Raw genomic sequence first — 14,949 nt, 5'->3', positions numbered from 1 at the left:
ATCCGCACATCTAACATACCAAACTTTCCTATCCGTTTTGATAACCTGGTAGTCAAAGTTATGCTTCATTGCACATATCTCGAAAATCGCCTTCAGCAAAGTTTTGTTCTCAAAATATTGTTCTTTCTTAACAACATGGAGCAGAGAATACTTTGACATATTATCTATGTTCTCTTTTTCAGAGATCACAATATCAGCATCGTAGCCATCCTCATCAACTTCGACTGCTTCCGGCTTTTCTTTCTTTTTCTTCCTCTGCGTCTCAGCAAACAGAGGAGCTGACTCGTCCCTTCTATTCAACGAGTTGCTCTCCTCTTCATCAGCACTTGAATCAGCTGGCGACTTGTTAAGATCAAAGTCTACTTCATTCGGATTCTGAGCCTTGGCTTTAGATGTTACACACAACTGAGTAGAAACATTCTTTTGAACATAACCAACAAAATTCTTAAGCTGTCGATCGTTTGAAATTATCACAGGTGGGGAAGTTGATGTATTGATCAACTTAGTAGGTAGATAATTGAACTCCAAATCGGCTAAGTTATCTTCTTCCATATCAAAATCCTCCACAACCATTCTTTTTAAATCCTTTAAAGTAGAATTTGATTCCAATAACTGTAGCCTAACCCCTTTGTCATCAGCAGAAAAACACATCCAGTAGTTGCACCTAATTTCCAAACACCACATGTGGTATAGATATGCATCATAGAGAACAAGAGTTTGTGAAAAAATCAAAAGAAAAGCTATGGAGAAACCATAGATTGATGAAGAAGAAAGGTGAGAATCGTTTTTTTATTATTTTTTGACAAGTAAAATCGAAAATAACACGTTTTAGGAAGTTAGAATATTTTAAGGAGATTTTAAAAATATTTTCTTAACTGAAACTTTCATTAATTTTCGCAAAAATCAGGTAATCTTATCCGTAGAAGGCAACTTCTAAAAGTTTAGAAGATTGACAAAAACCCAGAACACGCTTTCTACTTTTAGTAGACATAAGAGTACATTTTAGAAAACACATTTCTCAAAATTTAGAATACTTAATAAAAGTAGAAGATGCATTCGGACGAAAAGTAGATAGCTTTACGATTAGTAGAATGCGCATTCCACTTATTTAGTTAGTAAATAGTAGAATGTACGTTCTAAAAATAGTAGATGAACGTGTTTATTTTAGAAATCATTTTCTACTATATCATTTTCCGTAAAAGGCACATTATACCTTAGTAGAACGTATTTTCGAATTTTTATTTATCAACTTTTTGAAAAAAAAAATATTAGCTTGTGTATATGGGTGTTTTATTAATTGTTTATATTTTAATATATTTTTATTCACAAAAGTATTTATTTCATTAGTTTTCAGAAATACAAAGGATAAAAAAGAGAAAAATTGAACAAAAAATAATTTATACCAAAGGAACAACATCCTTGTTTTTTGTTCTCTATCGGCAATTTTCCTTTTTTTAATATGTGTGAAAACTCTAAAACATGTATTATTTTGAAACTAGTGTAACATCCCGTGCTAAGCACGGACCAGCTTTTTTATTACATTTAAATTATTTTGCGAAATTCTAATTTTCTGCCTATTATCTGAGATATGTTTTATAAGTCATTTTGCAGGAGCTGAATAAAATTGAAATCTAAAATTAGAAATACTGTCTTAACAGTTAGACACGGTTAGTATAATTCTTATGTTTTCTTGAAAATAAACATTTTTATGGAAACCAAACTTTTTTTTTGTCACTGGAAACCAAATTAATATATAATTACGCATAAAATATAGTTAAAATTACTACATTTGATCCATTCAGTTTTATTTATATTGTTTTTCTAAATAAGTCTTCTTTAAAGTATAAATAGATTTATTTTTAATATAATAAAAGTGAAGCTAAAATAAATTACAAAACATTAAACTGTACTGAAAAATAGTTATTCTTAAGTTTGATATCTGGAATGCGGTTGAAATATAAATGCTTGATTAATGATATAAGAGAAAAAAACATTTTGAACTTATCTGTTGAGATTTTCTTTTTGTCAAGGCCTGCTGTGGTTCTTTTCCATCTCTTTCCTCTACCTTAACGGTTGAAACCAACCTGGAAATCAAAGAGAAAACAGAAAAGGAATAGTATAGTCAATTTGTATACAATGAATTTATAAACAGATTTGTAAGATATTTGAATATGCTCTGTAATAAGAAAATATAATTGGAAATAGTCAAACAATAACAAACAGATTTGCAAATACCAATTTATACATAGTAGATTCAGATATACTTACAGTTTTCTAAGTTGTTGACAAAGATCTGAGTTTTTTTCTCGAAAAATGAATTGAAACAGCAATCTCTTAAATACCATCTCCAACCTAAATCATGCAAAAAAAGTTAGAGTGTTAAGTTAAGAAGTAAAAAAATGAATAAAGGCGAGACATAAACTTGTGTAAATTTTTTTTTGCTACATTCAAACATACAAAAACAAAGATGAAGAAGAAGCTACGGTAAAAAAGAAAGGATGGAAAAGAAATTTTAGTTGTTTAAAAGTTATATAAGAAGAGTTAAAACTGTTTGAGGCCATATGAAAAAATATAGGGATATCAAATTAGAACGTGGTAGTGGTGATAAGAGAAAATTAAGGAAATTTTGCTTTTTACCGTTTTAGAAAAGTTTAGAACGTATAGAGTTTTTATTGAATTTTTCTTTTTTTACAAAATTATTCCACATATCAATTTTTGATTAGTCAGGCGACTTGCGCTTTAGTATATAGGGATGGAATGACTAGTTCTTACTGTAAGCTGTTGAATCACTCGGAGCAATTAACCGAATAAATAACCACTTTTAATGGAGGTTTGAAAACCATTAAGCCTATTTAAGCAAAAATAATATGTTAGAAAACCATGGGCTTCTATGCTTCTAGGCTCAAGATAAGCGTGGTGGGTCTCAGTGATTAACTTTAGTTTTATTTATTATTCGTTAAGATAAGTCCGAAACATCTTATATAATAAAGTTGAGTTTTTTTTTCTTTGGGGGGGGGGAAAAATGTCATTTGGCATTCTCCTTTTAATAATTAAAATCTTTTCTCAATTTTATTTAATGTGTTTTGGTGTTAATTATGATTAGGTGTTAGTTTACTTTTGTTATTGACAATTTATTACAATGATGTTTTAATTTTGGATTGGAAGTTTAATTTATTATGAAATTTATGTCTTGATCTTTTTTAAATTTCATAACTCTTATGTTACATATTTTTTTAAATACTTTAAAATACAAAAATGGAAACTAAAGTTAAGTATTTTCAAAAAAAAATAAACATAGAATAGATACATATACAAACAATTACTTTATGTTTGAAAACATTTAAAATATTAACTTTAGTTTTTATATATTTATTTTCATAGCTAATATATTATTATATAATAAAACTAATTCATTTACTAAACCGCGGTTCATCCACGGTTGACCCAATGATCTAGAGATCCGGTAAATCGTCCGGTTCAGTGTCTGGGGTTGGGTCTCAAAACACTGGTTTATAGGGTTTCTTTGTATTTGATGTTGATGATGGAGAATGGAGCCTCTACGATTCTCCTTCTTTAACGCAATTGACGTAACCGTCATATAATCAGTCTAGAAATTCCACTCATCCCACTCTAATAATGTTTAGTAATTAATGGCGATTCAAGTCCAAAAGACTAACATTTGGTCTATTGGTATTGACACATAAACTCTATGGTATCTTCCCATGTTACATTGTGCAAGGAAACCAATAACTTCTCTAATGCATGCTATACATTTTAAAAACCGTGAATATGATTAATATACTCTTAAAATTTAACTAAAAAAAGAATCATTACTTCCACTCTGAGAGAAATTTAAAAACATTGTCTGGTTGCCAAAGTTATTTAAAATTGATGTAAACCACACACCACCCTCACCATTAATCTTTTGCACTACACTAACTATTTATTGTGAAAACCATTACTAAATGCAACAAGTCATAAAGCCCGAATGTCACAGATAGTTAGAAATTGTCTTTCTCATGATTGTTATAGATGCTAACATCTTATTTACTAATTAACAAATTGACTTTTTATTAGGAAGATCTGGTGAAATTGTTCCATTCCGGTTAAAATAGAAGTTATCCATTAAATAGAGAAGTTTAGGAACCATTTATAGTTTTTAGATCATATTTAGATTCATATTAAGATTCGTTGATATTTCTAAATAAGGGTGGACAAACAAGAATTTCGTTATGAACACACAAAATCTTCCACTATAACAAAATTATAGAAAATAATTTTATGTTTCTTATTTTAAGATACATCTTTTTGAGAGACCTTGAAACTAAAATAACACAAACAACTCGAAAACTCTATATTTTAAAAGTCAACATGGTAATTTTAAAAAATATTATTCACCAATTATTTTAACAAAAATGACACATTACCCTTATTTTTTATAGAATTTGAAACGTATTCCATTTTTCTATTATTTGAACTAAATATATTAGTAAAAAATTTATAGTTCATATATAGTTATTTGATAATTAATAATATAAGTATTTCTCTATATAAAACATCAACTTTGTTTTGTGTTTAAATTCCAACTAAATTAATTTTGTTATGACTATCGGTTTTTTATTCTATTTTTATTAAATTGATTAGTAACAACCACTTATGCTATTACACTTTGAACTAAACAATTTCAAACAAAGTAATGCACTACGGTCACTAACCACACTATCAAAAAAATCATAAAATATCAATTTTAATATATTTTTATTTTTATATTAACATATTTTATTTGTTAAGACCATATAATAATTTATAAATTTATGTAAAAGTATAACATATGAACCCGGCGCGTAGCGCCGGAAAATCGCTAGTAAAAAAATAAAAAATCACAATCAATCCCACGTGCGTGTATATATATCCTAATTAAATCAAAACCCTCAACCATAGCCTAAAGCGTTGTTGGTGTAGTTTCACAGGGAAATATGTTAGGGAAGCTTTTATCATGTTTCAGCTCAATTCATGTTGGGTTGCAGGTGGGATATTTGATTTCGATACTACTAGAAAAAGGGATTCCAAAACTGCTAGAACAAACATCCCGACGATTCCCGAAGAGAAACCTCAAAAGTTTTGAGGTTGAAGACAGAATAAGTGCGTTACCAGACGATTTGCTTGTGCGGATATTGTTGTTTGTGCCAACAAAATATGCAGTGCTTACAATGATTTTGTCAAAAAGATGGCGGTCTATTTGGAAGATGGTGCCAGAGCTCAACTACCTAGAGATGATCAATGATGATACTAACAAAGTAATTATTGGCGGTTTACTTGGTCGTTTACTTGAGCGTTTTTTTGGCAGAAGTGATCAGCGACGACAGTGGCTTTTGCGGTTTATTGACGAGTCATTACAAGCCCATAAGGCACCTGTTTTAGAATCATTACTTATAGAAGTCGATACAGGACGTCAGGTTGATGTTGATGTTGGAAACTGGATTAAAAAAGCGGTTCATCGTAGAGTCCGTGAGCTAGGGTTTATTCTCAGATGGTCCGCAGAGCCTACTAGGTTACCTAATAACCTTTACACATGTGATACACTCGTTTCTCTAGGCCTTTCCAACAAGGTTCTTGTGGATGTTCCTTCTCTAGCATGCCTCCCATCCCTCAAAAATCTTCAACTTGACTCTGTGGTATACAAAGATGAAGATTCTTTGGCCCGATTATTTTTGAGTTGTCCTCTTCTAAAAAAATTGATCGTGGAACGTCACCACCAAGACAACGTAAAAGTTTTCAATATAAAAGCCCCTTTGTTGGTATTTTTATCATATCATTATGTGGAATTAAAACCACATGACGAAGGCATTGAGGGGAGTTTAGTAATAGATTCTCCGGCTTTAAAGAAAATCTTCATCACAGATCACTCGAGAGACTCTTACTCGATCGCAAACGAACCTCGCCTTGAGAAGGCAAATATCAACTTCCTTTTCTACCCTGATTACAGGTTTAGGACATCTCTTTCCTCGCTCATGTGTGTCGAATTTGTTTTGAGCTATGCAACGGTATGTAGTGCTCTTTTCAGTTTCATCATTTTTATTTTCTTCATTGGCATTGTTATTACATACCTGAGAAAGAACATATGCAGAAAACATATATATAAACACATATAGGGTTTTACTTATGTGTTGTTGTGTTCATCGCTGCGTGGTTTAGCACTATTGGCTACTCTCATCTTATGGAGTGTAAGATAATACTTGTACACGATTTAGACTGGTTACAACCACTAATGATGTTGCTTCAAAATTCTCCTAATCTAAAAGTTCTTCTCATCGACAAGGTTTGTCCTTTAATTCATTCAAGTTTTTATTATAGACTAGTAAAATAAAAAGTAAATGTACGATTCACAATGTTATCTCTTGCTTTGCAGACATTCCTTCAACTTGCGGAGGAGTTGCCACTTTCATGGAACCAACCAAGTTCTGTTCCCGGATGTTTGTCAACCCATCTCGAGATATTTGAGTGGAGAGAATATGAAGGAAGAAACGAAGAGAGAGAATTCATAAACTACATCTTTGCGAACTCAGAGTGTTTAAAGAGAGCTGGATTCTCTTTGAAATCAACCAGCAACCATAAAGATAGAAAGAAGATGAAAGATTTGGAGTCTATGTATAGGGTTTCAGCATCATCCCAGCTTCTCTTCTCCACTCATGTAGAATATATGAGTGTTTCAGATGAACTGAGGGCCTGATTTTATTTCATATGGTTCATGTGTGTTTGCCACTAGTCAAGTGGTTTCTTCTAATCCTTTTGTTGTATCAAACCAACTAATTTTATTTCATTGTTCATGTTTGTTTGCCATTAGTCAAGTGGTTTCTGTTAATCATATTGTCGTATTAAACCATCAAATATATCGGGAAGAAGCACACATTAACTTTGTGTACGTATATCAAATCAACTGGTTTTAGAGTTTGTTATCCATGTTTAGCGTCGGTATTAAAGTCTTTGCAGGATGATGTACAGTTCGGAGCATTTTGAAGATTATGGAACCATTTAAACCATCAAGAGCAGTCATGCTGAAAAGTTGAAGCCGGAATTTAAATATTTTAAATATTAATATTATTGGTATATTTAGTGTTTTGGTCAAATGTATTAATCTAATTAAATAAACACTTCGATTTTTGGTATATTTCGGTTTAAAACTGAACCAAACCAAACCAATTAGGTTAATAAAAATTTTAACAAAATGGTTGGGAAAATAATACTTTGGTTTGGTTTAGGCCGGTTTGGTTCGAATATAGGTTGGATTGGTCTACCCCTAGTCAAAATCATATCAAAAGTATGATGTATGATCTTTATATAAGCCAACTAAATAGACATCTATATCATGTACACCACTCTCTTTTTTCAATTCTGTAAATGAAAACATTTAATAAGTTGCAGCAACCTTCTTAAAGACTTCCATGAAGAAAGATGGTTCTTGAAGAACTAAAGCATGACTTCTTAAATGAACTTGTAGCTGATTGTAACGGTTATGGTAATCTTAATTTCTCCAATAATATAGTGGAAGAAGACATAGTGAGAGAGTCTTACATTCATTTTTTTATTACTAAGGATTGGTCTGTCCGGACTGGATATACTTTACTTGTGATCAAAATTATTATTTTTTGTGTAGTTTTGTGGCTTGTGTTTTAGATTTACATTTACAAGAAATGTGCATGATAATGATTTTTTGTCTTTTAGAAAGTTTTAGGTGAAAAGATATTATATGTAATAATATATATTTTACTTGTTTACAATAGTTGTTTCAGTTGTCCAAAAAATTAACTTTATGATACTAAATATTAGTTACATTTTTTCCACTTAATTCAATTATTTGATATATAATGTGTGTTGAATTTGGTGGTAGTATATAAAATGTATTTTATCTCAAATTCAATTAAAACATCAGAATATTGATTTTTTAAAAATGAAAGATAAATTCATTTTTTAAATGATTTGTTTATGTTTGTATAAAAGTTATATATACAATATTTATGTAATTGTTATTTTATCGAATTAAGTTATATTTTACCTATGTCTAATTCAAGACCAGTAAAATTTATTAATTATTGTGTCTATTTATTTGTCGAGTATTAATTTAATTTATAGACTTTCTTCTATATATATTATTTATTTTTTCATTATTTTGTGTCGATATAATGAATCTCCATGTTATCAGTTAAAAAATATTATATGATAAAAACTAATGGATCTATTTTAGTTGGACTGTTATAATTTTTTATAGTTCAAAACATAGTCTGATAAAAGTTAGATTATGTTTTAATAGTATTGATAACAATATTAGGGGTGGGCAAAATATCCGTAAAATTTGATTCGATCCGTTATTCGTTTCAATTCAATCCTAAAAATCAGGATATCTGTAACTTTACGAATCGAAACAAATATTAAAATTCAATATTCGTCAAATAAGGAGAAAATCACAAATACTCATTTAAAAAAACAAATATCTGATCTGATCCGTAATGTACATATACATATAATTTAATATATCTAAATAGATCTTTAGTTATTTTATTCACTAAATTAATTATTTGGTCATTAAATTTTTAAAAGTATACAGTTTTTAAATAATTTATAATGAAATATTATTATTTTTATTAAAAAATTTCTTTTTCTTTTAATAAATTTTGAAAAAATGAAATTTTTATTATTTTTTACTGAATCGACGGATCAAATCGGATATTCTGTAAAATATATTGATTTTACCCGATAACACAGAGCTCTGATTCTGAATGAGAAAGTACACAAGTTTGATACTCTTGTACTATGTTCTACCTCTCTCTGCTCAGTTACTTAAGCTACATATATGATCTTCTCATAACGTTTCCAAAAGTATCATACCAATTACGCAGACTTTATTACAAATGTCCATCGTCGGTGAATATAGACACTTTGTTTCTTAGCAGTTTCATGAGAACATAACGTTTGTATTTATATGCTTTAGTCTACAACTCCGGACGAAGTTTATGACTTTTCAACGGAGGGTTTCTCTAGTCAAACCAACTAAACAAAGAAACAAAAACAAACTGAGTAAAGCTGAACATCTCTGCTACGACAACTAATCAACTGTTCAATGGATTCAATGGTGAAGAAGTTAAAGAACAATCTGAGTTCTGGTTCGTTTCGGAAGAACAAGGAAAGAAGCATAAAGAAGCAAATGAGATTCTTGGAGAATGGAAGCATCTTACTCAAAGAACTCATCGCTGATTGCAACGGTAAAACCATTCCTATACGCAGCTTTTCCTCTTCTCAGATCCTTAAAGCTACCAACCACTTCGACGCCAGTTGTTCTATCGCCCAAGAAGGGTTCTACATATGGTACAGAGGAGTTATCGAAGATAGATCTTACATGATCAAAAGATTCTCCGAGTATAAAGTCACTGATCGCAGAGTAGGAGAGGTTTACAAAGACATAGTCTTGTCTGCTCGGATGAGCAGCCACAGCAACTTTCTTAAACTACTAGGATCTTGTCTCGAGTTCCCTTTTCCAGTTCTTGTTTTTGAACATGCAGAACATGGAGTCTTGAATCCTCGAGGAGGTGTTACCACCATTAACGGGGAGGAATCTTTACTGCCTTTGAGTTTGAGGCTAAAGATTGCAAAGGAGATTGCGAACGCTTTGGCTTATCTTCACATGGCCTTCCCTAAGATCATCATATATAGAGATGTTAAACCGATGCACGTTTTCTTGGACAAGAACTGGACCGCAAAGCTGTCGGATATGTCTTTCTCAATATCGCTCGAGGAAGGAAAATCACAGATAGAAGCTGAAGACGTGCTGGGTACGTACGGGTATCTAGATCCGTTATATTTTGCAACATTGGTTGTGTCGGAGTATACTGATGTGTACAGCTTTGGAGTCTTGTTGATGGTTCTTCTCAGTGGTAGATCGGTTTACTTCACCGTATCTGATGGCTATCAGGTAGGTATTCTTGAATATGTGAAAGGGTTAAACGAGGTTGGGAAGCTCATTGAAGTAATTGATCCTATGATGATGAAAGATGTTACGAGTGCTCAAAGATTGCAGGTGGAAGCTTGTGTTTTACTTGCAGTGAGATGTTGTAAGGAGAGGGATGAAGACCGACCGAAGATGATCCAGGTAGCTAAAGAACTCAAGCGGGCTGAAACATCATTTCTAAGGGATCCTCTGTTCTGACACAACTTTTATTACATTTTTTTCATGGACAAGAATATAATAGATAGCCAAAGTACACGATCCTTACATATAACATGTGAAAGAAGTTTGAAAGACAATAAGATTTAAAACAATTTAACATGTAATAGATAGAAAGTCTGTACACCACTCTGTTTTTTTAATGATCTTTATATAAGGCAACTAAATAGACATAAAAATCATGTACACCACTCTCTCTCTTTTTTCAAGACAAGTGAAGAAAACCAGAAATTGCAGATCTGATCCAAACATTCATCTGCTGTTTCTTCTTTTTAGTTTTTGTGGTTATATAAAAATGGATGAGGGGATTGGGTTAAAGGGAATACTTTGTTCCAGGCTTCTTGTGAAGAATGGATGGCTCAATACTTCTCTTGCCTTGAGCCTCACCGGTGGATCATATTCAAGCAGCCCTTGTAATAAATCTATCAGATCGTCTTTTGCTGAGTGATCCACATGCTGCATGATAAGTGAATGTCAAGTCCAAAGTTATTTAATATTGATCCTTGAGAGTTTATATACCGGTAACCTCGGAAATTTCCATACTGCTTTTAAGCTGTCTCTTGATGTCACACCTTCAGGCCAATCTAACTTTGCACCTCGCCTGAAGTATCTCTCAGAGCGCCTGCTGCAAGAACAGTTTTGATTTTGACATAACTTTGATCTTGTTACTAATAGGGTGCTGCTTAAAGGATGATCTTGTTGTTCTTACTCAGCTCTGAGCACCATATGAGGCGGTAACGGTCCTCGTACCCTTTCCATTATTTAGAAGAAATGCATGTTCGATTGAGACAATGGTAAGATGAATCCTGGTGTTAATGAAAATATGTACGCAGTAAGTTACTCGCCGAACAAATTTCAACAAGTATGCAACCAATACTCCACAGATCACATGGATAGTTCCATCCAACCCCAGTGATAAAGTCCAGAAGATATTAAATACCGATAGCTAATACCAATAAGATATTATCTACCAATAAAATATTAAATGCACTTACTTTTTTGGTTAATCATTTAGAGAAAACTCTAGAGTTAAACATGTTCGAACTGGAACAATCGACGGATAGATGACCTATCGGAAAGCTGATGAAAATTGGTCTATCGGAAAGCTGGTGAAAGTTGGTCATTCTCGATACAGTAGAGTGAGGACAAAATATAGGGAACAGTCGGGTCGTATTTGCAATATCAATATATCAAATCTACCGAACTTTTCTGATAATTCGCCGGACGTCTAATAAGGATGAGATTTAGTATGAGTGGATGTGAGGACTCACGCATGTTAACGGGTCGGGGCGTTAAATGCATGTCAGTATACCTCCATGATACAGTCTGTATGAAAATTACATAAAGCCAATTAAATAGCCAATTAAAAAGCCAATTGACTTTCAAATTTCAACTCTAGCTCTAGTTTAAACTAAACCATAATCTAAATCCGGTTTAGCCGCCATGACGTGTGTATACGTGTGCATGATGCAGTGTACACTTCCAATACATGATGCATATACATCTATAGCCTATAGATTCCGAGTACAAAGAGTGCTAGGTAAAGAGTAGTTGTCAGATTTTGATTTTTGAGAATGCAGTTGTCATTTGACTTTCCGAAGGTAAATATCCACGTGCTCGTTTGGATACATGGTCAATAAAAAATCATGTGTTTGCTTACAAATTTAGAAGCGAACAACATGTAATAACAATGTGCAACTAATTACTACCGACATTAAAAATTATTTTAGGTGATTATATTTCGGACGCAATTGCAAGAGACTTTTACGTTCTGTTTAGCATGTTGTAGGCTTAGTCAAACCAGTAGTGCTGCTTAATTTATTTGAATACCGAAGTCAAAATCTCTGAAACGTTCTTTAATTTTGCTTATAAAATACTCCCTAATCTTCATAACTAAGATACTCTTACAATAGCCAGCTGCTTTTTCTTCGCATATTTTCTAGGTAAACCAATCAATACCTAAACTTATTCGTTCTATCTTGCTCTTTTCTCTTCTCGGGGAGTACTCAACCGATAAAAACATGAAGAGAGACCGGTCGGATGACGAAGATTTCATCACGCATATAGACATGGTAAAGACTCTAACGATGTTATCTCATAGTTTTGTGGTCAAGCAAATCGATCCTACCGGAAGCAAAAGCAATGATAACCGCTTTGAATGCAAAACGTGTAACCGGAAATTTGATTCGTTCCAAGCTCTCGGAGGTCATAGAGCCAGCCACAAGAAACCTAAGCTGCTGAATGTTGAGCAAGAACAAGACAAGATTCGGAACAATGAGAATGCTGTGCATAAGTGTTCAATCTGCGGACAAATGTTTGGGACCGGTCAAGCTTTAGGTGGTCACATGAGAAAGCACAGGGCGAGCATGATAAATGAACAATCTGTTATCTCTTCTATGATATATAGTACCAGTCCGGTTATGAATCGATGCAATAGCAGCAAGATGGCTATGCGCTTGGACCTGAATCTAACTCCCTTGGAGAATGATCTTGTATATATCTTTGCAAAGAATTTGGTTCCACAGATTGATTTGAAGTCTGTAAACTAGTTTTAGTGTGCATATACAAATCCTATTAGTAATTTTGTTGTAATTTCTCTTGCCAAATATTATTTTCATTCTTTTGGTCATGTATATACAAATTCATAACAGTTGCTGCAAATATCACAAGTGGTACCAGTTTCACAGCAAGATCAAATAGAAAAAGATGCGGTTGGAGTGTGAGTGAGAAAATCTGATATTATCACAAGTCAAGTCTGATGTGAGGGAGTCCATACCAGAAACATATGTCCTTCACACTATACCCGTTAGGGGGAAACAGAGAATTGTAAAAAGAATACGTAGAAAACACCATCGCATTTAGAAGATTTTCTTTCTCAGAAGCCAGATTCTCTCCTTCGATGGTGGTGTGAGGGACCAGTTTTCTACTAACCACAACATGCTGATTTCTGAGTAGCTTGAGATGTCCCTGCACCCTGATCGGTTTGGTTGATTTTGATTGTTTGTGGCTACAAACATCAGATAAAAAGAAACAACGTTAAAACCATTTGGTACACACGGTAAAATGTTAAGTTTGATCAATACTGGACTTATCATATGATTGATAAAGCTCTAAACTTATTACTCTATACCTTCACACAACCTAATTGCAATGTATGATGGAGATGACAATTTCAATGTATTAAGATGATGATGACATTGAAAATAAAATTTTGAAAACCAACGAACCTCAGCCTTTGCATCGGTATCTGCAAGTCTTTGCTTAATGTCTTTACCAATTGAAAAGAAAACTTCCTCAACGTTTAGGTTAGTCTTGGCACTCTGCAAAACCAAACTCATCAACGTTAATTAACCAAACCAAAAAAGAGTTGGACCTTACACGTAACAAAAACATAGAACCACAACATACAGTCTCGAAAAACTTCATTCCGTATTCATCTGCAAGAGCTTGACCCTTCGCTTTTGGCACAGCCTGGGAAAACAAAACGCATCAGTGTGTTCGCTAACTAGACAAAATCATGTAAGTGAATAAGCAGGAAGATAAATGAGAAGGGTAAAAGAGAGAGACTCGTTTGCTTTCATCCATATCAGCCTTGTTCCCCACAAGAATCTTGTTGACATTATCAGAAGCGTGCTGCTCAATGTTACGGATCCAATTCCTGATATCTGGAAAAAGAACAAATGTGATTAGAAAACAATAATAATGCTAAACAGATGGAAGAGTATAAACTTGCACGATGCCTAGAGGCTAGAATTGGACTGTAATTTGAAACTAAAGATAAATACTTACTGTTGAAAGATGATTCATCAGTGACATCATACACGAGCAAGATGCCCATGGCTCCACGGTAGTATGCTGCAATAAGAAGAAACCACTTGGGTGGGTATTCCAGGTTCTCACCATAGAATGCATATATAACAGAAAGAGTATATTCTAAAGGCAAAAAAAAAATGGAAGAGAAACCAGTTGTGATAGTCCTGAACCGCTCCTGTCCAGCAGTATCCCAGATTTGCAGCTTGATTCTCTTCCCATCTAGCTCAATAGTCCGTATCTTGAAATCAATACTTTCAAACGCATAACAAACAAACAAACAAAAACAACTTGAATGAGAGCAGACAAGCACATAGAAGAAAGAGCAAGTGTGAGCATTGAGATCATACCCAATAGTTGTGATGAAACTGGTGGTGAATGAGCCATCAGAGAAACGTAGAAGGAGGCAACTTTTACCCACACCTGGTAAAGCAAGAGTTACGAGTAAGAAAAGGCTTAGATAAATCCACAACTTGAGACAATAGGGAAACAGTTACAGCAATCAACACAAGTATACGATCAACATGGCTCAAGTTAAGACTATTTTAAAACCATTAGTCCCATTCCATTAGATAACAACAAACTCTCTATCAGAAATCAAAAGTCTAAGCTGATGAAAGATCACATCACCATCAGGCCTGACTCGTCGTAAATGGAAGATCGAGAAACTCAAATCACTAACTGTTCGATCCGTCAAACAAAAAGCAAATCGAATCGACAAAAAAATAAACGAAATCGATAAATGCAGCATCGCGATCTGAGTGAAGAAACATACCGCTGTCTCCGATCAAGAGAAGTTTGATGAGGTAATCGTAATCAGCACGGGCTCTAGCAGGAGGAGCAGCCATCGCGAGAATGAGTAGTAATAGACGAGAATCAATTCACTGTGTGACGCAAAAAAAAACAACCAACGTTACGAAGAA

General features: G+C 33.2%; 5 protein-coding genes across 6 annotated transcripts; 3 read left to right on the top strand and 2 right to left on the bottom strand.

Annotated features, from left to right (window-relative positions):
- The first annotated feature begins 4,937 nt into the window (after nt 1-4,937).
- On the top strand, nt 4,938-6,755 carry LOC108851181 (putative F-box/FBD/LRR-repeat protein At1g22000). The gene is made up of 3 exons (XM_057000370.1): nt 4,938-6,111; nt 6,153-6,319; nt 6,410-6,755. The coding sequence occupies exons 1-3, from the start codon at nt 4,977-4,979 to the stop codon at nt 6,728-6,730; spliced, it is 1,623 nt and encodes a 540-aa protein (XP_056856350.1). The 5' UTR covers nt 4,938-4,976; the 3' UTR covers nt 6,731-6,755.
- Nucleotides 6,756-8,936: 2,181 nt separating this feature from the next.
- Nucleotides 8,937-10,359, top strand: LOC108853865 (serine/threonine-protein kinase ZRK3). The gene has a single exon (XM_018627315.2). The coding sequence runs from the start codon at nt 9,116-9,118 to the stop codon at nt 10,196-10,198; it is 1,083 nt and encodes a 360-aa protein (XP_018482817.1). The 5' UTR covers nt 8,937-9,115; the 3' UTR covers nt 10,199-10,359.
- LOC130505769 (serine/threonine-protein kinase AFC1-like) lies at nt 10,302-11,517 on the bottom strand. Of its 2 annotated transcripts, none has more exons than XM_057000371.1 (4): nt 11,212-11,517; nt 10,926-11,022; nt 10,736-10,841; nt 10,302-10,672 (listed from the first exon to the last, which is right to left on the bottom strand). In XM_057000371.1, the coding sequence occupies exons 2-4, from the start codon at nt 10,973-10,975 to the stop codon at nt 10,502-10,504; spliced, it is 327 nt and encodes a 108-aa protein (XP_056856351.1). In that variant the 5' UTR covers nt 10,976-11,022; nt 11,212-11,517; the 3' UTR covers nt 10,302-10,501. The 2 variants fall into 2 exon arrangements, with proteins under 2 accessions (XP_056856351.1, XP_056856352.1); XM_057000372.1 differs by having other exon boundaries at nt 10,736-10,838.
- Nucleotides 11,518-12,110: 593 nt separating this feature from the next.
- Nucleotides 12,111-12,837, top strand: LOC108848366 (zinc finger protein ZAT18). The gene has a single exon (XM_018621712.1). It carries the CDS (start codon nt 12,238-12,240, stop codon nt 12,763-12,765), a length of 528 nt encoding a protein of 175 aa, XP_018477214.1. The 5' UTR covers nt 12,111-12,237; the 3' UTR covers nt 12,766-12,837.
- Nucleotides 12,838-12,934: 97 nt separating this feature from the next.
- Nucleotides 12,935-14,943, bottom strand: LOC130505768 (ras-related protein RABE1a). The gene is made up of 8 exons (XM_057000369.1): nt 14,802-14,943; nt 14,377-14,449; nt 14,180-14,280; nt 14,006-14,071; nt 13,784-13,881; nt 13,625-13,687; nt 13,444-13,536; nt 12,935-13,223 (listed from the first exon to the last, which is right to left on the bottom strand). The coding sequence occupies exons 1-8, from the start codon at nt 14,872-14,874 to the stop codon at nt 13,143-13,145; spliced, it is 648 nt and encodes a 215-aa protein (XP_056856349.1). The 5' UTR covers nt 14,875-14,943; the 3' UTR covers nt 12,935-13,142.
- Nucleotides 14,944-14,949: the final 6 nt, after the last annotated feature.

This window comes from Raphanus sativus, unplaced genomic scaffold (genome assembly GCF_000801105.2).
Source record: "Raphanus sativus cultivar WK10039 unplaced genomic scaffold, ASM80110v3 Scaffold2566, whole genome shotgun sequence".
Classification (NCBI taxonomy): domain Eukaryota; kingdom Viridiplantae; phylum Streptophyta; class Magnoliopsida; order Brassicales; family Brassicaceae; genus Raphanus; species Raphanus sativus.
This window is presented reverse-complemented; position numbering and strand designations above follow the sequence as displayed.